Genomic DNA, 24,029 nt, shown 5'->3' on the forward strand with positions numbered 1-24,029 from the left:
CAGACCCAAGGCTGCCAGGGGTGCTCAGCACCCACCAATTTTTCCCCAAGGGTGCACTAGCCTTGGATCACCCATGGGTCAGCACCGCTGTGTTCCACTGAGGAGAAATCATTGTCTAGCGGCTGGGGCCGTGCGCGAGAGAAGGGCTCCGGAGGCTGTTGGACCAGGCACCTTCCTAGGAGGCGGGAGATGCAGGGTCCAGCAATTATGTATCCAGAGTGGAAAAGCTCTGGCAGGAGAGACAGCTGGACCCCCATCCCAGTGCGCCAGCCCTGTGCTTAACGCCTCCCCTGAGGGTAGGAGGCCCATGGTCCGCCCTGGCAGGGAAAGAGCTGGCACTCCGGGGAGTGCGCTGAGGCACCTGTTCCTCCAGAGGGGTTTGGGAGGGGCCCTGGCACTGCGCATGCTCAGGGCCATGCCATGCCATGCCATGCTTGCTAGACTAGACTACCCCATTGCAGTGTGGCAAACCTACCAGCTCAGGCTCAGCAGGGCATGGGCATCATGCTCCTGCCTGTCTTCCCTGGTACCCAAAGGGAGGCAGCTTTGAGCATGCCCAGAGGCAGGTGTCAAGACAGCTTTCCCCAACCCTGATGTAGGTGCCTGTGGGACATGGGGCAGTCAAGCTGAGGTTCTGTGGGTTGCAGTCATGCATCTGGGATTCAGGTGGCTAAGTCCCTTTGCCAGCTGGGACCTCAGCCCTTTTCAGGCTTGTGCAGTGCAACCAACCAGGCTGGTGTTGCTGCTTGTACTGCTGTTATGGATCCCAACTAGCAATGCTGAAAGCTGACCATGGTGTCCTGAGTTTCCTCTGAGAGAGGCCGAGCCCCATGGCCCCACAGCAGAAAGTTACCGGGGCAGGGGCCAAGTTGCTTGAAGGTCTGCGCCTTCCCAGCCAGGGCTAATGGTGGTGCTGGGCCCAGGAGAAGAACACTGCTTCCCCCTGCCCAGGGCTCACGTCAAGCCATGTACCAGGTCAGCCCAAACAACAGGCACCTATGCTGCTGGCTTTCCTAGGAGGGGAAAGGAGAAAGGACTGGGCATGCAGGTGGGCCTGCCCAGTACTGTGGGGAAGCAGAGCCAGGTGAGCACCAAATCCATTAGCATATGGCAGAGCTCCTGGGGGCACGCAAGCTGGTCTCTGCCCAGTCCATCTCCTAGAGCTGCAAGGGGCCTCGAGAGGTCATCAAGTCCAGTTCCCTGCCCTCACAGCGGCACCAAGCACCATCCCTGACGGATTTGCCCAGATCCCTATGTGGCCCCCTCAAGGGTTGAATTCACAACCCTGGGTTTAGCAGGCCAATGCTCAAACCACTGAGTTATCCCTCCCCCCGAGTCCTCTGAGAGTGCAGGGCTCCTGACTCTCCCCTCCCCCCAAGGGCTCTCCGCAGCCTGGCAAAGGAGAGTCACGTCCTGAGGGGGTGGCTGCATGCCGCACGGGGTGAAGGACGTAGCCGGTCAGGGCCTGATCTCAGCACCTGCTGCTCCGGAGGTTTGGCTCAACTCCAGATTGCAGGGCAGGACAAGCTGGCTTGAGAGCGAGAGGGGGGAGCAGGACCCCCTCAGCCCTAGCCCTGTCCTGGGTGCTCAGACACCTGCCTCCCCTCTGCAGGGCTCCCCTGGGCTGGGCAGGTTTGCCTGTGCTTAGGTAGGAGGGCGTGGCCGGTCCCACACACGCACTGTGCTGCTGGCAAGCAGCTAATGCAAACAGCTTGCTCAACCCGGCCCTTCCCCCACCGGGGAAGAGACCTGTCCCCACCTCGGCAAGGCGAGCAGGACACTGTGAACTGTGCCTGGCTGGAAGAGTCCCTGAGCCCCCCCCGGCCAGGAGCTGGCCCCCATGAATGGCCCCCCTCTGTGCACTCACTGGGCAGGGGCTAGGGACGGGGTTCAGGGGGGATAGTGAGCCAAGGTAGCGTGCAGGGCAGATCCATGGGGGAGGGAGCAAGTCCCCTGAGGTGGCTGGCTCTCCCCTGCCCTTCCAGACAGTAGCTGGGGCCCGGGCTGCCGCCGGGGGGGTGACTGATCCCTAGCACGGTGCTGCAGACGCTCGAGAAGGACACGTCACTCGGCTGTTACTGAACCGGACAGTTTTATTGAAAAATGTAACCCGTACAAAGCAATGGGAGCAGGACTGTCTCGCGTGGAGCAGGGAGCGCAGGCAGGTGCCCAGAGAGACGACGGGCTGCGCGCCGGCAGGGGGGAGGCTCTTTCTTCTTCTCCTTCCCCACAGAACCTGCCTCCAGCCCCCAGAAGGCCAAGCCTAGGTCCCGGCAGTGCCGGTGGGTGCTAGGAGGCTGCATGTGCCAGCAACAGCTTCCTTTGCAAAGCAAACCATGGTGAAAAATCTCTTCTAGGCACAAGAAACCACCCTTATTTACACAGGCATCAAGTCTGTGGGCCGCCCAGCTCAGTACTGACCCAGTGCTCTTGGCTGGCAGAAGGATCCCCCCCTCCCAGGACCCTCTCCACAGCCTCTGCCGGATTTCTCCCCCTCCCCCATTCTCCAGCCTCGGCCTTGGCTGCTAAGATACGGCTTGCTTAGCTCTCTCCCTGGTGGGCAGTGGCGTGCCAGGCACCGGCCCCACAAGTGCCACGCCTCTCCTGCGGCCAGCGCAGAGCAGTGGGGCACAAGTCACTGCTGACTCAGGAATGCTGAGCCCGCGGGGGGCAGGACATGGAACGCCCCGCCCGCCTCTGCCCTTTCAGCTCCACTCTGCGCGGCGTGCCCCACTGCGCTAAGGGGGCTGGGAGTGCTCCTAGCAGCGCCACAGAGAAATCTGGGAAGCAGGGAGAGGAGGGTCCAGCCACCCAGGGCCTGGTGCCAGCACTCTGAGTGCGCACACCTCTTCGCCCTTAGTTACCTACCCGCCCCTCCCGCCTGCGTCCGAGTCTCCGGCAGCGCGTCCGCCAAGCCGCCCGCTGGAGGTGTCGGCTGGGTTTGAAGGGGCGGAGCCCAGTGGCGGGGATGAGGGTTCTCAGAGCTGGGGAGCAATAGATCAAAGACAAAGCAGCCACAACCAAAACAGAGTCTTAGCCAGGGTCTTGCTGCCCCACCAGCAGCACTGAGGGAGACAGAACAGTTCCTCCTCCACCCCGCCCTTGGGATGACAGTCAGAATCCGGTGAGTGGCCAGCCAGTGTCCCCCTGGGGTCCTCAGGGCTCCCGAGAGCGGGTGGGGAGGCCGTGACAGTCTGCTGAATGGATCAGGGCAGGCGGGAGAGGTGCCGGGCGGCCTCCCTCACACGTAGTTCCTCTTGTCGTAGCTGGGCCCGGTGGAGCGGGCGGCAGAGTAAGCCACCTTGGTTGGCGCGTACTTGTCATCCTTGGGGGGGCAGGAGCAGCAGAGCAAAGCCCCCCCGAACAGCTGCAGAGCTGCCGCGGCCCAGCCCACGTAGAGGGAGGCGCCCAGCTCCCGCTTCTGTGAGTCCACCACCACGGGGTTGTAGAAGTCGCGGATGATGGTGTTGGCCGACCAGCACACGGGGATGAGGGTCATGATCCCAGCCAGCAGGAAGACCACCCCGGAGACGATGGTGATCTTGGCCTTGGTGGTCTCATCTTCCACGCACCTGGTGCACTGCGCCCCGATGAGGGCGACCATCAGGCCCAGCACGGCCAGCACGATGGCGATCACCACCAGGGCGCGGGCGGCCTGCAGGTCCTGGGGCAGGGCCAGCATGGAGTCGTAGACCTTGCACTGCATCTGGCCCGTGCTCTGCACCACGCAGTTCATCCACAGCCCCTCCCAGATGATCTGGGCCGTCACGATGTTGTTCCCGATGAAGGCCGTCACCCGCCACATGGGCAGCGCGCAGCACAGGATGGTGCCCACCCAGCCCAGCACCGACAGTGCCACTCCTCCGATCTCCAGCCCCATGGACATGGTGCCAGGCAGGAGCTGCTTTTACGGCAACGGCGGGACGGGAGCAGGACTCCTGAGCGGGTGGCACCTGCAGGCACCTGTCGCCGTCTGCGTGGGATCCGCTCTCAGGGCACCTGCCTCGGTGGCTGCCTTATATGAGGGAGCGGAGCCAGGGCTGGGCTGCATTACCTCAGCCCTGCTCACACGGGGGCGGGGTTTCACCTACGACTTTCCCTTTCCCGGCTCCCCGGCCCCTGGCCCCCCTCCCCTTTGTTTACGGAGATGGCATTGGCGAGAGAGGAGCGAGCGGGAGGTGGCGAGGGGTGGAGCTGGAAACCCGTGCTGGGTCCCAGCCTGCTGGTTTCGTGGCCAGGCCGTGACAGGTGCTGGCAGCCAGAGTGCTGGGGACTCGGAGCCTGTGCTTCCGGGGAGGCCAGTGGCCTGGGCTGTCGTCCCAGTGGGCTGGCAAAGGGCACAGTGGGACACACTGCGTTTAGTGGCTGCTCCCGTTCCAGGGACAAAGCAGAGGCCGTACAGACAAGGCCACGTGCTGACTGGCGAGGCCCACGGACACACGCCCGAGCATCCGCGCCTCAGGCTTCCCCTGGCACCAAACCCCGCCTGTGTCGCTGGGGGCCACGCACAGTCCATACGGACACAGCCAAGGAGCCAGGCCCGGCCTGTGCCCTGCTGCGCTGGGGGGTGCCCGGTGGCCCCAGTGGTGGGAGGAGCCAGGCCCGGCCCGTGCCCTGCTGCCCGGGGGGGGGGGTGCCCGGCGGCCCCAGTGGTGGGAGGAGCCAGGCCCGGCTCGTGCCCTGCTGCGCTGGGGGGTGCCCGGCGGCCCCAGTGGTGGGAGGAGCCAGGCCCGGCCTGTGCCCTGCTGCGCTGGGGGGTGCCCGGCGGCCCCAGTGGTGGGAGGAGCCAGGCCCGGCTCGTGCCCTGCTGCGCTGGGGGGTGCCCGGCGGCCCCAGTGGTGGGAGGAGCCAGGCCCGGCCTGTTCCCTGCTGCGCTGGGGGGTGCCCGGCGGCCCGAGTGGTGGGAGGAGCCAGGCCCGGCTCGTGCCCTGGCTGCGCTGGGGGGTGCCCGGAGGCCCCAGTGGTGGGAGGAGCCAGGCCTGGGCCGTGCCCTGGCTGCGCTGGGGGGTGCCCGGCGGCCCCAGTGGTGGGAGGAGCCAGGCCCGGCTCGTGCCCTGCTGCGCTGGGGGGTGCCCGGCGGCCCCAGTGGTGGGAGGAGCCAGGCCCGGCTCGTGCCCTGCTGCGCTGGGGGGTGCCCGGCGGCCCCAGTGGTGGGAGGAGCCAGGCCCGGCTCGTGCCCTGCTGCGCTGGGGGGTGCCCGGTGGCCCCAGTGGTGTGGGTGGACACACCAGACCCTCGCTCCGGGCTGAGCGGAATCACAGCTTCCTCTCCTCTGTTCGAGGTGGCCTGGGCAGCTCCAGCACAATGGGAGGGCAGGGAGTCGGGGGGAGGGACTAACTGCTGGGCTGGGGACAGATGGGGACTGTTTCCCTGCCCTTCCCCAGGCCACATCCCAGCACCCCCCAGCCAAGCCAGCAGAGCTGCTCTCCTCATAGGGGCCCGTCACTGGCGCACCCCAGGCTGGGTCCTTAATGTGCCTGCTGCTCCCACCAAGCCAACGCACTGTCCCCTCCCCGCCCCCCAGCCCAGCTCTATCCCCGTCCTGAGCACCTTTCGGTGGGCAGACAAGTACCCGGCAGGGCCCTGTCCTTCCCTGGCTTAGCCAGCCACCTTGGAGGCCTGCCGCAGCTTCCCTCCCTGCCAGGCAGCGGATCTCCAGGCAGACCGCTCTGAAGCACAAGGCAGGACGGCTGGTTCATCCGCAGCACGAGGAGTTGCCACCTGCACACGCGTGAGAGCACGGAGAGAAACTGGCGGCATTTCCACACGAGGGTGAGGCGGGCACGACGCCCCAGGGCAGAGGAAAGCACCGGACAACTCCCCGGTCAAGCAGGCGTATGGGCTGATCCATCCCCATTGGTCAGGGTGGGCTGCAGCTGCAGCTTTTGCTGGGGGTAAACTCATCTCGCCCCCTTGAAGTACGGCCAGGTGTTAACAGGCCGCTGGATTCGCCGCAGAGCCGGAGCCAGGCACCTTATGTGGAGTAACTCACGTTGACCGGCAACAATGCCAAGCAGAGCCCAGTCCTGATCACACAGGATGCTAGAAAAGGCCCTTACGGCAGCTCCCGCCTAGTCATCCAGCGTGACAAAGCCCCTGTCACAATGGGAACAGCTCTCAGGCCTGGCTCTTAGTCAGGAGGGAGTGAAACTTGCTCTGGACTCAGCGGGGGCATGGCTGGGAGCTGGAGCCACTGCTGGACTGTGGAATGGATACAGACACAGCTGCCCTGAAACTGCCACAGCTGGTGGGAGAAGTGCACATAGGGTCTGTGACTGTGCACGTGGGGCTGTGACTGTGCACTGCCGTAGCTAGTGACACAAGGGGTCTGTGACTGTGCACGTGGGGCTGTGACTGTGCACTGCCGTAGCTAGTGACACAAGGGGTCTGTGACTGTGCACGTGGGGCTGTGACTGTGCACTGCCGTAGCTAGTGACACAAGGGGTCTGTGACTGTGCACGTGGGGCTGTGACTGTGCACTGCCGTAGCTAGTGACACAAGGGGTCTGTGACTGTGCACGTGGGGCTGTGACTGTGCACTGCCGTAGCTAGTGACACGTGGGGCTGTGACCGTGTGGCCTGCATTAGTGCCAATGGCTCTCGAAGCATGTGTGGCAGAAGGAAAAAGCGCAGCGGAAGCTCTGAGTGGTTTGGGGAAGGAACAGTGAAGGGAGACAGGGTGTGATGAGTTCAGAGCAGCTGGAGAAGTCGGCTGCAGGAGCTCAGCGGAGAAAGGCAGCTGCACCCCAGGGGAGGACAAAGCTGACTTGCTCTATTCTGTTGATCAGAAGAGGAAGGGTGCTCCAGGTTTGCAGGGAACATCCAGCCACTGCCAGAGGAGCCAGCGGGCACAGGAAATCTTGGAGCCAGCTCCTTGGACAGAAGCCGGGAAGAGGCTGGTGGAGGCAGCACCCATGCCCCATCCAGATCGGGGACAGATAGGTCAACAGAGGATCTAGTGGGAGAGAGACAGACTGTCTTGGAAACCCAGCGCCAGAGGTGCAGGAGAGGCAGCCTGAGGGGAGAGGGAGGAGGACTGGGAGCCTAATATCTGCTCAGTGGGGCAGCAAAATGGCACTCGGGGGAGACATGAGAGGCGGCAAGTTCCTGCGACATAAGGACGTTACAGTGGGACAGGCATGTGCGTGGCCTCGGCAGGGCGCCGCTGCGCCAGTCGGAGGCCTGGCAGTTCCAACAGTTATAATGGAAACGCGCCTGGCAAGAGGGGCCTTTTGGGACAGTCAGTGTGAAGAGGGTTTCCTGGGGAATCCTGGAGAGGCTGTTGCAAGCTACCCAGCTCCAGCTCGGCAAACCCCAGCCTTTGGAAGCTGGGCCCAGACGAAGGCTCCAGCCACGGCTGTCAGGGCTTCCAGTGACTCCAAAGGCCACCAGGTGGGCAGGCTGGGCCATGCAGCTTTGGCACGTCAATAAGGAACACCGTTTCGATGTTTCAAAATGGAAGTTCTGCCCCCTCCCCCCTCAGTCCCACGGGACAGTCGGAAGCTGGGAGGGTTTGTTCCAATGCAGAATCACTGTGTGAAATGACGAGGTTTCATGCAGAATGGGAGCTCCTGCCTAATTCCAAACACTCTCAGTATTTTAGCCGCAAACTCCAGTCTCTGCTTCTCCCCGCTGGAAGGACAGGCAGCCTGGGAAGCCCACAGCTCAGCCTGTACTTGCAGGAGGTGCTGTGGGGGATCTCCCAGCAGGAGGCGCTGTACTGACTGGTTTAGCAGTATTAAAGTGGCATTTGTTTAATTTCTGTGGTTCTTTATCACATCTTGCACTTAACATGCTGTCCAAAACGAAGGCCGTTTATTTAAGATTACAGTCCTATCACCTTATACACACACGGATTGTTCCTTATCTGCCACCAGCCCGGTGCACTTAGGCAGCAGCTGGCTCCCTTTGCATCCCGGTGCACAGCGCAGGCACGCTTCCCGGGCCCCACTCTCCTGAGAGCACTGTCCTGAATGACAGCTCGCTCCCTGCTCCCTCCGGCCTGCTGGCTTCATCCTGGCAGCCCCGCAGCGAGTCAGTGAAGACTGCGGGGCACTGGGATTTACAGCTGCTCTTCTTCAGGAGATCCTCACGGCTCTATTCTGTCCCCGTGTTTTTCTTTTTACAGCCCTGCACAGAAACCAAATTGGTATCCGCAAACTGCAAAAATGATCTGTGGATAGCCACCGCTGCAGCTCAAAAGCGGATATCTGCACATTTGCAGGGTTCTAGATACAACAGTTGTATTCGTGAGCTGCAGATACTCATGGATATAAAGTAGATATCCAGGGATTTGCAGGACTCTATTTATTTTGCCCTTGGGTTTAACAGATGCAGCTAAGTCTATGTAACCTCAGTTAGAGGCACGGCCTGGCATGTCCCACAGCTGTAACCATGTGGCAAGAACACAAACATTTGAAAGGTCAGAAATCACATGGCAGAGCCACCAGAGGGTCTCCAAGCAAAGGCCTCCATCCCCTTAGCTCTTCCCTTCCCTTCCCTGCTGCGCTGCTCCCTCCAGAGATGCCAGGATCATAGCAAAAAGACCTGTTAAAAACCCACAATACTCGAGGGTTCAGCCCAAATTCTGGGCAGCAGAGAGAAACTGTCTCCCAGCTCTCTCCTACTCACTGCCCCATTCGCGGACCTGGCCAGTCTCCAACGGGAGGAGGAACCGCCGGCCCCCTTTCCCGCCAGCATGAAGGCAATGCAATCAGGTGTCCCTAGGGCCAGAACTCTGCTTCATGCCCTGGGTCAGGCAGTGAGCACTGAGCGGGTCCATGGGACCCACACTTTGCAGGAGTGTGTCAGCCAGAGTGTCAGCCAGCCTCCTGCACGCCCAGATGACTCCTGCTCCGTCTGCTGAGGGGCAAGGCGCCGGCTGACTCCTTGGAGCCTTGTCTCCAGCTCCATTGAGTCTCCAGCCCAACGTGAGTGACCCTCAGCCTCCTGTCTATCTAGGCACTTCCAGTGTCCCTAGGCCTTGAGCAGCAATGGGCAGCCCTGGCTAGCGAGCGGCTGCAGGCGTGGCCTTCTTCATCTCGGAGCAAGGCTGTGGTGACCCAGAGGGCCTCCCGGGACAGGGCCATGTTGCAACTGGGCTGGCGCCCTAGAAGGTGGGGGTGCCGACTGACTCGGCACAGTGCCACGGTCGGCTGCAGAGGGAGCGCAGGGCGCTCAGTGTCGTGTGCACTCAGCCTCCCTGCATGTGCCCTGGCTCTCCGTGTGTGTCACTTCAGGAGCCACACGGACGGAAATCTGGCAGCCCTGCACAGTGTCTCGTGGGCCACCCGTGGACAAGCCCGATGGGCTGTAGGTTGCCCGGCACTGCTCTAGCCACAGTAAGGGCCCCCTGAGCTGGAAGGCGGGGGCTGCATGCTGGGTTTGGCTCCTGGGAGGGCAGCAGCTCTCTGCTCCCTGAGAAGCACCTTCACCAAAAGGACTCTCTGGGCAAGGAAACCAACGCACCAGAGGTCAGACCTGCACTTGCTCAGTCAGCGTCCGCCAGACACCCGACATGCTGAGGGCCTGCACAGCCCCGGGCAGCATCCTCTGGCTGCTGCCACCCTGGCTCCATGCATCCTGGCACTGTCCCTGCCCGTGTCTGCGGCAGGCAGGAATGCAAGAGCAGAGAAAGCAGAGGAGTTTGCTGGGGAAGGCAGAGGTGACCTAGCTGCCCTGCTCTGCTGCAGGGTGAAGAGCAATCTCCATTTGGAATGGCCCCAGCCTGCACTCGGTACTGCCGAAGCAGGGTCCTAAGCCTGGCCTTGCATGCGTGAGGAGCTGGGCTGGGACGCCTGCTAAATCTGCCAGGAACAGCTACAGCTCACCTCAGCGAGCCCCCGGAGCCAGCCAGGCAGCGCTGCCCGGCGTTCCAAAAGAGCCAGATAAATCCGTGGAGGACAGGCCCAGCTATTGGGCAGGCGGGCAGGGAGGGTGTCCCTGTCCTCTGTCACAGGCTGGGAATGGGTCACGGGGGAGGGTTCACTGGGCAATTCCCTGTTCTGTTCCCTCCCTCTGGGGCACCTGGCACAGGACACGGGGCTGGATGGACCTTTGGGCTGACCCCACCTGGCCGCTCTGATGCTCTGGGAGACAGTCTGAGTACAGGATGGACTCTGGGAGCAGGGAGTTGGGAGGGCAGGGTCCGGTGGCCTTACTGCAGCCCCCAGGAAGTGATGGCCAGGTCCCTGTGGCCCCCAGGTGCAAGAGTGTCCAGGGAGGCACTGGCACTGCCCCATAGTGCCCAGTGTTCATGGTCCCCAGCCAATGGGAACTGCAGAGCTGCAACTTGGGCAGGGACAGCGTGCGGAGCCTCCATGGCCAGCCTTATGCAGAGCAGTCCCAGAGACCTGGCAACAGGTTCTGTGCACCAAGCAGAAGCAGACCAGGTGGGAGCCAGCCTCAGCCTGGGGAAGGTGGGAACTGAGGGGGAGGAGTTGATCAGTGCGTCGGCAGAGCCCGGGAGAGCCCTTGGGGAGCCCAGTTCGAGAAACGCTGCTCTAGATAATCCCCAGTCCTGCCGTGGGGGCAGGGGGCTGGTCCCCACCAGCCCTGCCATTCCCTACCCTAGGACTGGGCCACGGTTAGGGCTAGGAGAAGAAAGGGGGAGGATCCTGCGCTTCCCCAGGGCTCTGTGTTGGGTGGCGCTGAAGGCTGGCACAGGACACAGGCACAGGGCACAGGACACAGGCTGGCACAGGACACAGGCACAGGGCACAGGCTGGCACAGGACACAGGCACAGGACACAGGCACAGGGCAGAGGACACAGGCACAGGGCACAGGACACAGGCTGGCACAGGACACAGGCACAGGAAACAGGCTGGCACAGGACACAGGCACAGGGCACAGGACACAGGCACAGGACACAGGCTGGCACAGGACACAGACACAGGCACAGGCTGGCACAGGACACAGGCACAGGGCACAGGACACAGGCTGGCACAGGACACAGGTACAGGGCACAGGACACAGGCACAGGGCACAGGCTGGCACAGGACACAGGCACAGGGCACAGGACACAGACACAGGCACAGGGCACAGGACACAGGAAACAGGCTGGCACAGGACACAGACACAGGCACAGGGCACAGGACACAGGAAACAGGCTGGCACAGGACACAGACACAGGCACAGGGCACAGGACACAGGAAACAGGCTGGCCCAGGGCTCCAGCAGGTGACAGTCGGGAGAGAGACTCCAAAGCAGGACCTGGCAGGCCTGGCTCCTGATTTTTGGATTTCTTGCGCCCAGGTGGCTCTGAGGGCGGGAGGCCCCTGGACCAGAAGGATCCCAGGAGCCTGGGGCTGCGGGACTTCCCCGCAGGGCCACAGAAACTGCCGGGAAGGAAGCGGCTGCTCTGGGTGCGGTGACTCACCCTGGGAGTCCCGGTGTCGGGACCTCTGTCCCCTGAGTCAGGGACACGCACGGGGGCAGGTATCGGTTCTCAACCGAGAGCCCGGTCCACCGCACGCACCCCCCTCCCCCGCCCCGCCCGGCCAGTCCCCGCAACTCCAACCCCCACCCCGCCAGGATCCCCGCAACTCCAACCCCCCCCCCGGCCAGTCCCCGCAACTCCAACCCCCACCCCGCCAGGATCCCCTCAACTCCAACCCCCCCCCCCGGCCAGTCCCCGCAAATTCAACCCCCCCCCCCGGCCAGGATCCCCGCAACTCCAACCCCCCCCCCCCGGCCAGTCCCCGCAACTCCAACCCCCCCCGGCCAGGATCCCCGCAACTCCACCCCCCCCGGCCAGTCCCCGCAACTCCAACCCCCCCCCCCGGCCAGGATCCCCGCAACTCCAACCCCCCCCGCCAGGATCCCCGCAACTCCAACCCCCTCCCGCCAGGATCCCCGCAACTCCAACCCCTCCCCCGCCCCACCAGGATCCCCGCAACTCCAACCTCCCCCCCCCCGCCCCACCAGGATCCCCGGAACTCCAACCCCCCCGCCTCGCCCGGCCAGTCCCCGCAACTCCCCCCCCCCCCCCGCCCAGAGCCGCGCGGGGGTGCAGACCCCTCCTCCCCCGCTCACACGGGGGCTCCGCGGTGCCCCGAGGGCCGGTCGGGGTCGATCTGCGGGGTCCCGCCGCGTCCTCTCCGCCTCCCCTGGGCGCCCAATCGGGGCCGCGAAGACCGCTCCCCCCCCCCCGCCCCGCCCCCGCTTCCCTCCCCGCCGCACCTGCGGCCGAGCCCCGAGAGTCGCTGCCCGCGGACCCAGCTCCGGTGAGTGACCGGAGCCTGCCCCGCCCTGCCAGCCCCGCGCCGGCCGGACCCCGGGCCCGGGGGAGCAGGGGGGGGCTGACTGTCCTGTCTGGGACTCGGGCCCCGGGGGGCAGGGAGGGGCTGGCTGTCCTGTCTGGGACTCGGGCCCCGGGGGGCAGGGAGGGGCTGGCTGTCCTGCCTGGGACTCGGGCCCCGGGGGGCAGGGAGGGGCTGGCTGTCCTGTCTGGGACTCGGGCCCCGGGGGGCAGGGAGGGGCTGGCTGTCCTGCCTGGGACTCGGGCCCCCGGGGGGGCAGGGAGGGGCTGGCTGTCCTGTCTGGGACTCGGGCCCCGGGGGGCAGGGAGGGGCTGGCTATCCTGCCTGGGACTCCGGCCCCGGGGGGCAGGGAGGGGCTGGCTGTCCTGCCTGGGACTCGGGCCCCGGGGGGCAGGGAGGGGCTGGCTGTCCTGTCTGGGACTCGGGCCCCGGGGGGCAGGGAGGGGCTGGCTGTCCTGCCTGGGACTCGGGCCCCCGGGGGGGCAGGGAGGGGCTGGCTGTCCTGCCTGGGACTCGGGCCCCGGGGGGCAGGGAGGGGCTGGCTGTCCTCTCTGGGACTCGGCCCCGGGGGGCAGGGAGGGGCTGGCTGTCCTGCCTGGGACTCGGGCCCCCGGGGGGGCAGGGAGGGGCTGGCTGTCCTGCCTGGGACTCGGGCCCCCGGGGGGGCAGGGAGGGGCTGGCTGTCCTGCCTGGGACTCCGGCCCCGGGGGGCAGGGAGGGGCTGGCTGTCCTGCCTGGGACTCGGGCCCCGGGGGGCAGGGAGGGGCTGGCTGTCCTGTCTGGGACTCGGGCCCCGGGGGGCAGGGAGGGGCTGGCTGTCCTGCCTGGGACTCGGGCCCCCGGGGGGGCAGGGAGGGGCTGGCTGTCCTGCCTGGGACTCGGGCCCCGGGGGGCAGGGAGGGGCTGGCTGTCCTCTCTGGGACTCGGCCCCGGGGGGCAGGGAGGGGCTGGCTGTCCTGCCTGGGACTCGGGCCCCCGGGGGGGCAGGGAGGGGCTGGCTGTCCTGCCTGGGACTCGGGCCCGGAGGGCAGGGAGGGGCTGGCTGTCCTGTCTGGGACTCGGGCCCCGGGGGGCAGGGAGGGGCTGGCTGTCCTGTCTGGGATTCGGCCCCGGGGGGCAGGGAGGGGCTGGCTGTCCTGTCTGGGACTCGGCCCCGGGGGGCAGGGAGGGGCTGGCTGTCCTGTCTGGGACTCGGGCCCCGGAGGGCAGGGAGGGGCTGGCTGTCCTGCCTGGGACTCGGGCCCCGGGGGGCAGGGAGGGGCTAGCTGTCCTGTCTGGGACTCGGGCCCCGGGGGGCAGGGAGGGGCTGGCTGTCCTGCCTGGGACTCGGGCCCCGGGGGGCAGGGAGGGGCTGGCTGTCCTGTCTGGGATTCGGCCCCGGGGGGCAGGGAGGGGCTGGCTGTCCTGTCTGGGACTCGGCCCCGGGGGGCAGGGAGGGGCTGGCTGTCCTGTCTGGGACTCGGGCCCCGGAGGGCAGGGAGGGGCTGGCTGTCCTGCCTGGGACTCGGGCCCCGGGGGGCAGGGAGGGGCTGGCTGTCCTGTCTGGGACTCGGGCCCCGGGGGGCAGGGAGGGGCTGGCTGTCCTGCCTGGGACTCGGGCCCCGGGGGGCAGGGAGGGGCTGGCTGTCCTGTCTGGGATTCGGCCCCGGGGGGCAGGGAGGGGCTGGCTGTCCTGTCTGGGACTCGGGCTCCGGAGGGCAGGGAGGGGCTGGCTGTCCTGCCTGGGACTCGGGCCCCGGGGGGCAGGGAGGGGCTGGCTGTCCTGCCTGGGACTCGGGCCCCCGGGAGAGAAGGAGGGGGGCTGGCTGTCCTGTCTGGGACTCGGGCCCCGGGGGGCAGGGAGGGGCTGACTGTCCTGCCTGGGACTCGGGCCCCGGGGGGCAGGGAGGGGCTGGCTGTCCTGTCTGGGACTCCGGGCCCCGGAGGGCAGGGAGGGGCTGGCTGTCCTGCCTGGGACTCGGGCCCCGGGGGGCAGGGAGGGGCTGGCTATCCTGCCTGGGACTCGGGGCCCTGGGGGGCAGGGAGGGGCTGGCTGTCCTGCCTGGGACTCGGGCCCCCGGGGGAGAAGGAGGGGGGCTGGCTGTCCTGCCTGGGACTCGGGCCCCGGGGGACAGGGAGGGGCTGGCTGTCCTGCCTGGGACTCGGGCCCCGGGGGGCAGGGAGGGGCTGGCTGTCCTGCTTGGGACTCGGGGCCCCGGGGGGCAGGGAGGGGCTGGCTGTCCTGTCTGGGACTCGGGCCCCGGGGGGCAGGGAGGGGCTGACTGTCCTGCCTGGGACTCGGGCCCCGGGGGGCAGGGAGGGGCTGGCTGTCCTGTCTGGGACTCGGGCCCCGGAGGGCAGGGAGGGGCTGGCTGTCCTGCCTGGGACTCGGGCCCCGGGGGGCAGGGAGGGGCTGGCTATCCTGCCTGGGACTCGGGGCCCCGGGGGGCAGGGAGGGGCTGGCTGTCCTGCCTGGGACTCGGGCCCCCGGGGGAGAAGGAGGGGGGCTGGCTGTCCTGCCTGGGACTTGGGCCCCGGGGGGGCAGGGAGGGGCTGGCTGTCCTGCCTGGGACTCGGGCCCCGGGGGGCAGGGAGGGGCTGGCTGTCCTGCCTGGGATTTGGGCCCCGGGGGGCAGGGAGGGGCTGGCTGTCCTGCCTGGGACTCGGGGCCCCGGGGGGCAGGGAGGGGCTGGCTGTCCTGCCTGGGACTCGGGGCCCCGGGGGGCAGGGAGGGGCTGGCTGTCCTGCCTGGGACTCGGGGCCCCGGGGGGCAGGGAGGGGCTGGCTGTCCTGTCTGGGACTCGGGCCCCCGGGGGCAGGGAGGGGCTGGCTGTCCTGCCTGGTACTCGGGTCCTGGGGGGCAGGGAGGGGCTGGCTGTCCTGCCTGGTACTCGGGCCCTGGGGGGCAGGGAGGGGCTGGCTGTCCTGTCTGGGACTCGGGCCCCCGGGGGAGAAGGAGGGGGGCTGGCTGTCCTGTCTGGGACTCGGGCCCCCGGGGGGCAGGGAGGGGCTGGCTGTCCTGCCTGGTACTCGGGCCCTGGGGGGCAGGGAGGGGCTGGCTGTCCTGCCTGGTACTCGGGCCCCGGGGGGCAGGGAGGGGCTGGCTGTCCTGCCTGGGACTCGGGGCCCCGGGGGGCAGGGAGGGGCTGGCTGTCCTGCCTGGGACTCGGGGCCCCGGGGGGCAGGGAGGGGCTGGCTGTCCTGTCTGGGACTCGGGCCCCCGGGGGCAGGGAGGGGCTGGCTGTCCTGCTTGGGACTCGGGGCCCCGGGGGGCAGGGAGGGGCTGGCTGTCCTGTCTGGGACTCGGGCCCCGGGGGGCAGGGAGGGGCTGGCTGTCCTGTCTGGGACTCGGGCCCCGGGGGGCAGGGAGGGGCTGGCTGTCCTGCCTGGGACTCGGGCCCCCGGGGGGCAGGGAGGGGCTGGCTGTCCTGCCTGGGACTCGGGCCCCCGGGGGAGAAGGAGGGGGGCTGGCTGTCCTGCCTGGGACTTGGGCCCCGGGGGGGCAGGGAGGGGCTGGCTGTCCTGCCTGGGACTCGGGCCCCGGGGGGCAGGGAGGGGCTGGCTGTCCTGCCTGGGATTTGGGCCCCGGGGGGCAGGGAGGGGCTGGCTGTCCTGCCTGGGACTCGGGGCCCCGGGGGGCAGGGAGGGGCTGGCTGTCCTGTCTGGGACTCGGGCCCCGGGGGGCAGGGAGGGGCTGGCTGTCCTGTCTGGGACTCGGGCCCCGGGGGGCAGGGAGGGGCTGGCTGTCCTGCCTGGGACTCGGGCCCCCGGGGGGCAGGGAGGGGCTGGCTGTCCTGCCTGGGACTCGGGCCCCCGGGGGAGAAGGAGGGGGGCTGGCTGTCCTGTCTGGGACTCGGGCCCCCGGGGGCAGGGAGGGGCTGGCTGTCCTGCCTGGTACTCGGGTCCTGGGGGGCAGGGAGGGGCTGGCTGTCCTGCCTGGTACTCGGGCCCTGGGGGGCAGGGAGGGGCTGGCTGTCCTGTCTGGGACTCGGGCCCCCGGGGGAGAAGGAGGGGGGCTGGCTGTCCTGTCTGGGACTCGGGCCCCCGGGGGGCAGGGAGGGGCTGGCTGTCCTGCCTGGTACTCGGGCCCTGGGGGGCAGGGAGGGGCTGGCTGTCCTGCCTGGTACTCGGGCCCCGGGGGGCAGGGAGGGGCTGGCTGTCCTGCCTGGGACTCGGGGCCCCGGGGGGCAGGGAGGGGCTGGCTGTCCTGCCTGGGACTCGGGGCCCCGGGGGGCAGGGAGGGGCTGGCTGTCCTGTCTGGGACTCGGGCCCCCGGGGGCAGGGAGGGGCTGGCTGTCCTGCTTGGGACTCGGGGCCCCGGGGGGCAGGGAGGGGCTGGCTGTCCTGTCTGGGACTCGGGCCCCGGGGGGCAGGGAGGGGCTGGCTGTCCTGTCTGGGACTCGGGCCCCGGGGGGCAGGGAGGGGCTGGCTGTCCTGCCTGGGACTCGGGCCCCCGGGGGCAGGGAGGGGCTGGCTGTCCTGCCTGGGACTCGGGCCCCCGGGGGCAGGGAGGGGCTGGCTGTCCTGCCTGGGACTCGGGCCCCCGGGGGGCAGGGAGGGGCTGGCTGTCCTGCTTGGGACTCGGGGCCCCGGGGGGCAGGGAGCGGCTGGCTGTCCTGTCTGGGACTCGGGCCTCCGGGGGGCAGGGAGGGGCTGGCTGTCCTGCCTGGTACTCGGGCCCCGGGGGGCAGGGAGGGGCTGGCTGTCCTGCCTGGGACTCAGGCCCCCGGGGGGCAGGGAGGGGCTGGCTGTCCTGCTTGGGACTCGGGGTCCCGGGGGGCAGGGAGGGGCTGGCTGTCCTGTCTGGGACTCGGGCCCCCGGGGGGCAGGGAGGGGCTGGCTGTCCTGCCTGGTACTCGGGCCCCGGGGGGCAGGGAGGGGCTGGCTGTCCTGCTTGGGACTCGGGGCCCCGGGGGGCAGGGAGGGGCTGGCTGTCCTGTCTGGGACTCGGGCTCCGGAGGGCAGGGAGGGGCTGGCTGTCCTGCCTGGGACTCGGGCCCCGGGGGGCAGGGAGGGGCTGGCTGTCCTGCTTGGGACTCGGGGCCCCGGGGGGCAGGGAGGGGCTGGCTGTCCTGCCTGGGACTCGGGCCCCGGGGGGCAGGGAGGGGCTGGCTGTCTCCTACTCTCCTGGCTGTTTCAGGCTCAGCCTGTCTCCTGAATTGCTCTTTGCCGCATGTTGGCTCTTGGCCTGTTTGGGGCTGTGTTGCTTAGCGGCCTGGCTGGCCCTCCTGCAGGCCCGGGGGCGCGGGACACTGGCAGGTATTTGTCTGGTGCTGTCCACGGAGCCTCCTCCTCTATGGGCAGTGGGAAGCTGTGACAAAGCCACCCAAGGACAGAGGAACCTGAAGGTCATGGGGCCAGACATTCCCAGAGCAGCGTCCCCACCTATGTCTGGTCTGGCCCAGCCCCACTCCGGCAGCGCCCCGAGGGCCGCGCACCAGGCCACTGGGGTCCTGATGTTCCCAAGCCGCTTGGCACCTAGCTCTTCAAGCCAGGAGTTCCCCTGGCTGCCGTGTGCCAGGCCCGGTCCCGCTAGGCCCCGTGTGAAGGAGCAGAGGGGGCGGCTGGGCCCCTAAAGCCCAAGGGGCCAATAGCAGAGTATTCACACAGAACAAGGAACTCAGTCACCCCCCCAGCACTGAGCTACACAGTCAGGCTCCCTTGGGCCCAGGGACTGGTTTGAAGAGCTCAGGGCCGGCCAGCCAGGGAGGTCCCTGGGCCTGGGGATTCGGGCACTCCTGAGGAGACAGGCGAGCGGCTCCCCGTCAGGCCGGGCGGGGATCTGAACTTAGCCTGTATGCTGGCTGAATGCTGGGACGTGGGGTGGGACGGGGCTCTGTCTCCTCCTTAGTTCTCCCTGAAGAAAGACTGGCCTGGTTCAGGGGCCAGCGCAGAGCCCTTGGCATTTCCGGCCTCTCCCTGAGCCTCACTTTCCCCATGCAGGGCACCGGGTGCCTCCCTTGGGCTGCGTCCGGTGCTGCACTGCAGAGCGGGGGGCGTGTGAGTCTGGCCTGGACTCTCCACGGGCCATTTGGGAGGGGCACCAGGATGTGGCTAGAGGGGCTGGCGGCTAAGGGGATGTCCTGGGATGTAACAGGTAGAGCAGGGGTCTCGGACTTCCGGCCCGCAGGCCATCTCCAGGCTGGAGGCACGAGGCTCACTGTCCCCGACCCTCAGCCCTACCACTGCCCTAGCCTCTCCTCCCCATTGCACTGTGTCCCTCGAGGGAAGCAGCTTCGGGGTTCGGGGTCGGGGGGCGTTGTCACGAGGTGGCGGCAGCGGTCACCCCGCCCCCTCTCTGCAGCGCAGGAGCCGCGGGTTCAGCAGGTGCACTCAGCCTGCTTCTCTCTGCTTCGCTGCAGCTCCTGCTAATCGCCGTGGGGATGGGCTGCAGTGGGGGGAGAGGTGACGTTCCCTCTGCGTTTGGCAGTGGTGCAATCGCTGCTGGAGCCGTGTCCAGTGCTAGTGCCCACTGAGCAGGAAGGAGGTTGATACATGGGGGGGGGGGGGGCTCAGGGAAGACCCAAGAGAACATCAGAGCGGCCGTACTGAGTCAGACCAAGGGTCCACCCAGCCCAGTAGCCTGTCTGCCCACAGTGGCCAGTGCCAGGTGTCCCAGAGGGAGGGAATCGAACAGGTAATGATCAAGCGATCTCCGTCCTGCCATCCATCTCCACCCTCTGACAAACAGAGGCTGGGGACACCATTCCTTACCCAGCCTGGCTAATAGCCATTGATGGACTTAACCTCCATGAATTTATCTAGGTCTCTTTTAACCCCTGCTATAGTCCTAGCCTTCACAACCTCCTCAGGCAAGGAGTTCCACAGGTTGATTATGCACTGTGTGAAGAACTTCCTTTTATTCAATGGCGGATATAGGGCAGGACAAGCGGGGCAGCTGCCCCGGACCCCACGCTTCAAGAAGCCCCGCGCATGCGCCGGGGGCCCCGCGAAATTGTGCTGCCCTGGGCCCCGCAAAATCCTCAACTGCCCCTGCTTTTATTTGTTTTAAACCTGCTGCCCATTAGTTTCATTTGGTGGCCCCGGCTCTGGAAAAGGTGCCTTGGGCAGGGGCTGTAAACCTCTCCTCTCTGATTGTGTTTCAGGAACTGGCCTGCTAGACCCTCTGTCGTCCAGAACACACAGGCGCTTTGTTGTTGTGTCTCATGAGGGCCCTTTTCTTCCACAGTCAGCAGGTAAATCAGCTTTTAGCATCAATGGCAGCTCTGTCTTGGCCAGGAGGGGCGTGGGGGGGGGGGAGGGAGAGGGCAGGATGCAGACAGCCACACACTCCTTTACTGTCTTGCTTGGGGCGGGGGCGGGGGCGGGGTGAGCCCTGCAACTTGCTCCCCAGAGGGCCATGCCAGCTGCCTCTGTAGGGGCAGGTTTCTTGGACTGGGAGGGCTGGCGGGAAGGAAACTTTCCCTGCTGCCCAGAACGCCAGGGACCCTGCGCAAAGGCCTCATACCTGGGAGATGCAGAGACAGTCCTGGGGCTGCAGTGGCCTGAGTCGCCATGCCCAGTGCTCTGAGCCAGAGGCTGGTGCGACAGGAGCTCACCTGCCAGTGGCCCTCTTGGCTGCTGAGAGGCGGAAAGAGCATCCCTGTGACACGACTGGCCAGGTCCCTCCACTGGCGTTCTCACTCCTTGGAGCTGCGCCTGGGCTACAGCACAAGCTGGAGATGGGATGCGGCTGGGAGGGAGGCTGGCTAACGAGAGGGGACGGGAAGGAGAATGCAGCTGGCTGGCGGCTAATGTTCACGATGTCCAAATGGAACGTAACACGAGTATTAACGAGACGCGGAATCAGGGAGATGCAGGCCAGGCCTCAGCACAACCTTGCTCCAAAGGGAACGTTTGTCCTAGTCCTGTGCTAGGCAGTACAATGATTCTGGTTCCAGGACAGAATTATGGGCCCTTAATTACAGGTTCTGTATTTACTCCTGTGACATAGTGGGGGGGATCTTGCTGGTTTCTATGGGTCTGTGGTAACCCCACTGGCTGCCGCCGGTACCACAGCCCAGAAGGACAGGTATGGGTCATTATGCAAAGGGATCTCTCAACCAGTCCGACCAGCTAACCCCCATGGAGAGGAATAAAGGAAGGTGGATGCTGCCCTGGCTGGGGGGCAGGGCTGGAGGGGAGTGAGTTAGTTTCTGTCTGGGAGCATGGAGGAAGCAGCCTCAGCAAAGGCTGGGGGGTTTAGAAGCCGAGACCCCTGCCCCATGTCAAGGGGGGCTGAGGCATCCTAAGCCTGCCCTGTAACCTAATGACATCTGTGCTGTGCTGTATCCTGAAGAAGCAATAAACCACCTCTATTCTACTGGCTGGTGGAGTCTGTTCATGCCACTTCGGGGGTGCAGGAGATGGGGGACCCCAACGCGCCGTCACACTGGTGGCAGCGGTGGGATGCACTGCACCCCGTGAATGGAGCTTCCAGCGGCGAGCGACAAGGCGCAGTAGAAGCAAGAGCCCGGTAGCCAGGCATGCTGGAGACAGAGCGAAGCGGTTCCGGGGAATCATGGGGCGCTGCAGCACTAGACTGGTGAGTCTGCACCGAGGGGCCCAGCGGGCAGATGGCTCACGCCCGACTCTTGAAGGCAGAGCTGGTGGGGCTGTGCAGAGAGAGGGGCTTGCCTGTGCGGAAAGCAACCAAGGCCCAGCTGATTGCCCAGCTGGAAGAGAATGACCAGCCACAGGGCCAGGATCTTGTCCCCAGGGGGAGCAGCCAGCCCCCTCCTGAGAGTGTGTCAGGCTCAGAGAGTGGGAGGAGTGCTGGAACCCACCAGAGAGATGAGACAGCTTCCCCCAGGAGGCCTGCAAGCTGTAGCCCATCTAGGGCAGGGGCCAGCCCAGCAGAGCTGCGGCGGCTGGAGATCTAGCTGCGGATCAAGGAATTGGAAGTAGAGGACCGAAGACCAGAGACCCCCAGGAGGCCGGGATGCTGGCGGATGAGTTCACGGAGAGCTGGTCCGGGTGTGAACGGGAGTCCCGGAGAGAAAGGGAATCGCGCAGAGACCGGATCTCGGCTGAGCGACGGAGGGAGTCAACTACGAGGCGAGCCCAAGGAACAGGTCGTCTGTGCCCCAGAGAACCAGCCAGGGCCTGGACAGAGACAGCCCAAAGCCTAACTTGCTATCGCTGTGGGCAAAAAGGCCACTAGAGGGCTCAGTGCACCAGGTCCCAGGACCGGGGACTTTCCAGGGTTAACTGGCTGGGGCAGGAGGAAGGGCAGGCTGCCTCAGAGGCAGGGGCTGGCAGGCAAACCTCAGCTCAGAGAGAGGGGAAGGATGCTCAGTGCACCTCCCCTGGGAGGTCTGATCCTCAGGAGGCGGATTTCTCCGTGTACCGGGTGGGGGCAGGGCGGCCCCTGCGGAGCGAGTGCCTCTTACCCCTGGAGGTGGATGGTAGGAAGATGACGGGCTTCTGGGACACGGGGGCGGAGGTGACGCTGGCCCGATCCGACATAGTGGCCCCAGACCGGATACTACCCCACACCCAGCTGATCCTGAAGGGCATAGACGGGTCCCCGTTTAAGGTGCCTGTAGCCAGGGTGCATCTGTAATGGGGGGTCAAGGAAGGTCTCAAGGAAGTGGGGGTGCACCCGCACTTGCCCACGGAGGTGCTGATGGGGAATGACCTAGAGGAGTGGCCCCATGAGTCCTAGCGGGCTCTAGTCACCACCCGGAGCCAGAGCCAGCGGTGGGCTGGCAACCTGGATCCAGGGAAGGACTCCCGGCAGAGTCCTCAGGGTCCCATCCGAGTGGACACGGGGTCCAGCCAGGCTGGGACTCCGGACTGAGGTAAAGGTGGGGAACAGGTCCCCATACCTGCCTCAGCGGCTGAATTCCAGGCTGAGGTGCAGGCAGACCCCTCCTTGCAGAGGCTGAGGGACCAGGCTGGCCTCCGTGTAGCTCAGCCCCTGGGAGGAGGTGGCCAGGAGAGATTCCTGTGGGAGCGGGGGTCCCTGTTCCGGGAATGGCTTCCCCCCAGGAAGATGAGGGCATGGGGGGTCCAGCGGCAGCTGGTCGTCCCCCGAAAGTATCGCCTCAAGCTGCTGTATTTGGCCCACGACGTCCCCGTTGGGGGCCACCGGGAGATCCGGCGCACCCGGCTGAGGCTGCTCCAACACTTCTACTGGCTGGGGATGTTTGCAGCCGTGCAGCGGTACTTCCAGTCCTGTGACTCCTGCCAGAGGGGCGGGAAGGCCCAAGACAGAAGGAAAGCAGCTTGGGGGTCCCTACCCCATATAGAGGACCCTCTGGGCTCGCTGAGAGAGTTATGGGAGGGGAAGCCCCCCCTGGATGGAGCGTCGGGTGTGGAAGCCGCCCTGGCTGCCCAGAGAAGGCTCGCTGGGCTCATGACCCCGGCCCGAGAGACCCTGGCCAGAGATCAAGGCCAGCGGAAGGGTGGGTGTGACCCCCGAGGACAGGCCTGTGCCAGTCCCCCTGTAGTGTTGCGGCAAGTGGACAGAGGGAGGCCAGCTCATGTGGGGCCTCGCCGCGGCCGGCCCGAGTCAAGGGGAGCACCCAGGTCCCCAGGGCGGGTTCCCACGCGGAGGACCCGAACTTCCCTAGGTCATGAGCGGAGTGACCCTGCTCAGTTCGCTCTCGGAGGGGGGAGAACTGTGACGTAGTGGGGGGGAACTTGCTGGTTTCTATGGGTCTGTGGTAACCCCACTGGCTGCCGCCGGTACCACAGCCCAGAAGGACAGGAATGGGTCATTATGCAAAGAGATCTCTCAACCAGTCCGACCAGCTAACCCCCATGGAGAGGAACAAAGGAAGGTGGATGCTGCCCTGGCTGGGGGGCAGGGCTGGAGGAGAGTGAGTTAGTTTCTGTCTGGGAGCATGGAGGAAGCAGCCTCAGCAAAGGCTGGGGGGTTTAGAAGCCGAGACCCCTGCCCCATGTCAAGGGGGGCTGAGGCATCCTAGGCCTGCCCTGTAACCTGATGACATCTGTGCTGTGCTGTATCCTGAAGAAGCAATAAACCACCTGTATTCTACTGGCTGGGGGAGTCTGTTGGTGCCATTTCGGGGGTGCAGGAGACGGGGGACCCCAACGCGCCGTCACAACTCCCCATCAAGATTATATCCCAGAGCAATTGTAAGCCACACGCCTGCTGGGTGGGCGCTGTCCCAGCTAGTGCCCTGAGAGCATTTACAATGGGAAGAATGAGTCTTCTCCACAGCCTGAGCAGAGAGCCCGCGGCAGGCGAGGCTCCAGAGGTGCAGGTCTGTCTGTCGGTGGTTCACAGGGTGGAAGTGCCCCCGTCAGTCCCACCACACAATTTGCAGCAGGGTTTAGAATCAGACAAATGACTCAGCTCTCAGAGGCTGTCAGTTTTCAGTTCAGAATGACCGGCCCGTGACCAGAGCCAGGCTCTGACCCATGCCCGCGATAGGCCCACATGAAGCCCAACCTGCCAGGTGCACACAAGAACTGTGAATCTGTTCTGACGTCTCTGGAATGTCACCAGAACTGGAGCCAAAGGGTCATAGAATAGGCCTTGATTTCTAGCTTTTCTCGTTTGTTTCTCTGTAAAAAGATGAATTACAGCAAGAGCGGGAACATCTCTAGTTTACAAGCCAACTTAGCCAATTGAAGGCGTCATCATCTTTTTGTGTCACTCTCCTGGGACGGTGTAGTTTCTAGCTGGACCCCTTCGAAACACTGACTAAGTAACTGGTGCTGTGATGAAACCCAACTTTCTCTTACCTCATAGTGACGGGTTTCTCTGTCCTAGCACTCTCAGCTGTGAGTTCATGAATCAGCAGGACTTACAAATCG

At 66.0% G+C, this 24,029-nt stretch overlaps 3 protein-coding genes across 4 annotated transcripts in view; 1 reads left to right on the forward strand and 2 right to left on the reverse strand.

The window, feature by feature from the left end:
- Positions 1–2,075: 2,075 nt before the first annotated feature.
- LOC102454797 (claudin-3) lies at positions 2,076–4,040 on the reverse strand. Its single transcript, XM_006119776.4, has one exon. It carries the CDS (start codon positions 3,884–3,886, stop codon positions 3,242–3,244), a length of 645 nt encoding a protein of 214 aa, XP_006119838.3. The 5' UTR covers positions 3,887–4,040; the 3' UTR covers positions 2,076–3,241.
- A 196-nt stretch (positions 4,041–4,236) lies between these two features.
- LOC142819288 (uncharacterized) lies at positions 4,237–12,269 on the reverse strand. 2 transcript variants are annotated; one of them, XM_075905071.1, is made up of 2 exons: positions 12,181–12,269; positions 4,237–8,129 (listed from the first exon to the last, which is right to left on the reverse strand). In XM_075905071.1, the coding sequence occupies exon 2, from the start codon at positions 5,431–5,433 to the stop codon at positions 4,459–4,461; it is 975 nt and encodes a 324-aa protein (XP_075761186.1). In that variant the 5' UTR covers positions 5,434–8,129; positions 12,181–12,269; the 3' UTR covers positions 4,237–4,458. The 2 variants fall into 2 exon arrangements, with proteins under 2 accessions (XP_075761186.1, XP_075761185.1); XM_075905070.1 differs by lacking the exon at positions 12,181–12,269 and adding an exon at positions 12,034–12,141.
- Positions 12,108–24,029, forward strand: part of LOC112546933 (claudin-4-like) — a 29,513-nt gene continuing 17,591 nt past the window's right edge. The window contains exons 1-2 of the mRNA XM_075905072.1: positions 12,108–12,224; positions 19,346–19,435. The gene's annotated coding sequence lies outside the window, so the exon portion shown is untranslated. The remainder of the gene's footprint in view (positions 12,225–19,345; positions 19,436–24,029) is intronic.

The sequence above is a fragment of the Pelodiscus sinensis genome, chromosome 21 (assembly GCF_049634645.1).
Source record: "Pelodiscus sinensis isolate JC-2024 chromosome 21, ASM4963464v1, whole genome shotgun sequence".
In the NCBI taxonomy this organism is placed as follows: Eukaryota; Metazoa; Chordata; order Testudines; family Trionychidae; genus Pelodiscus; species Pelodiscus sinensis.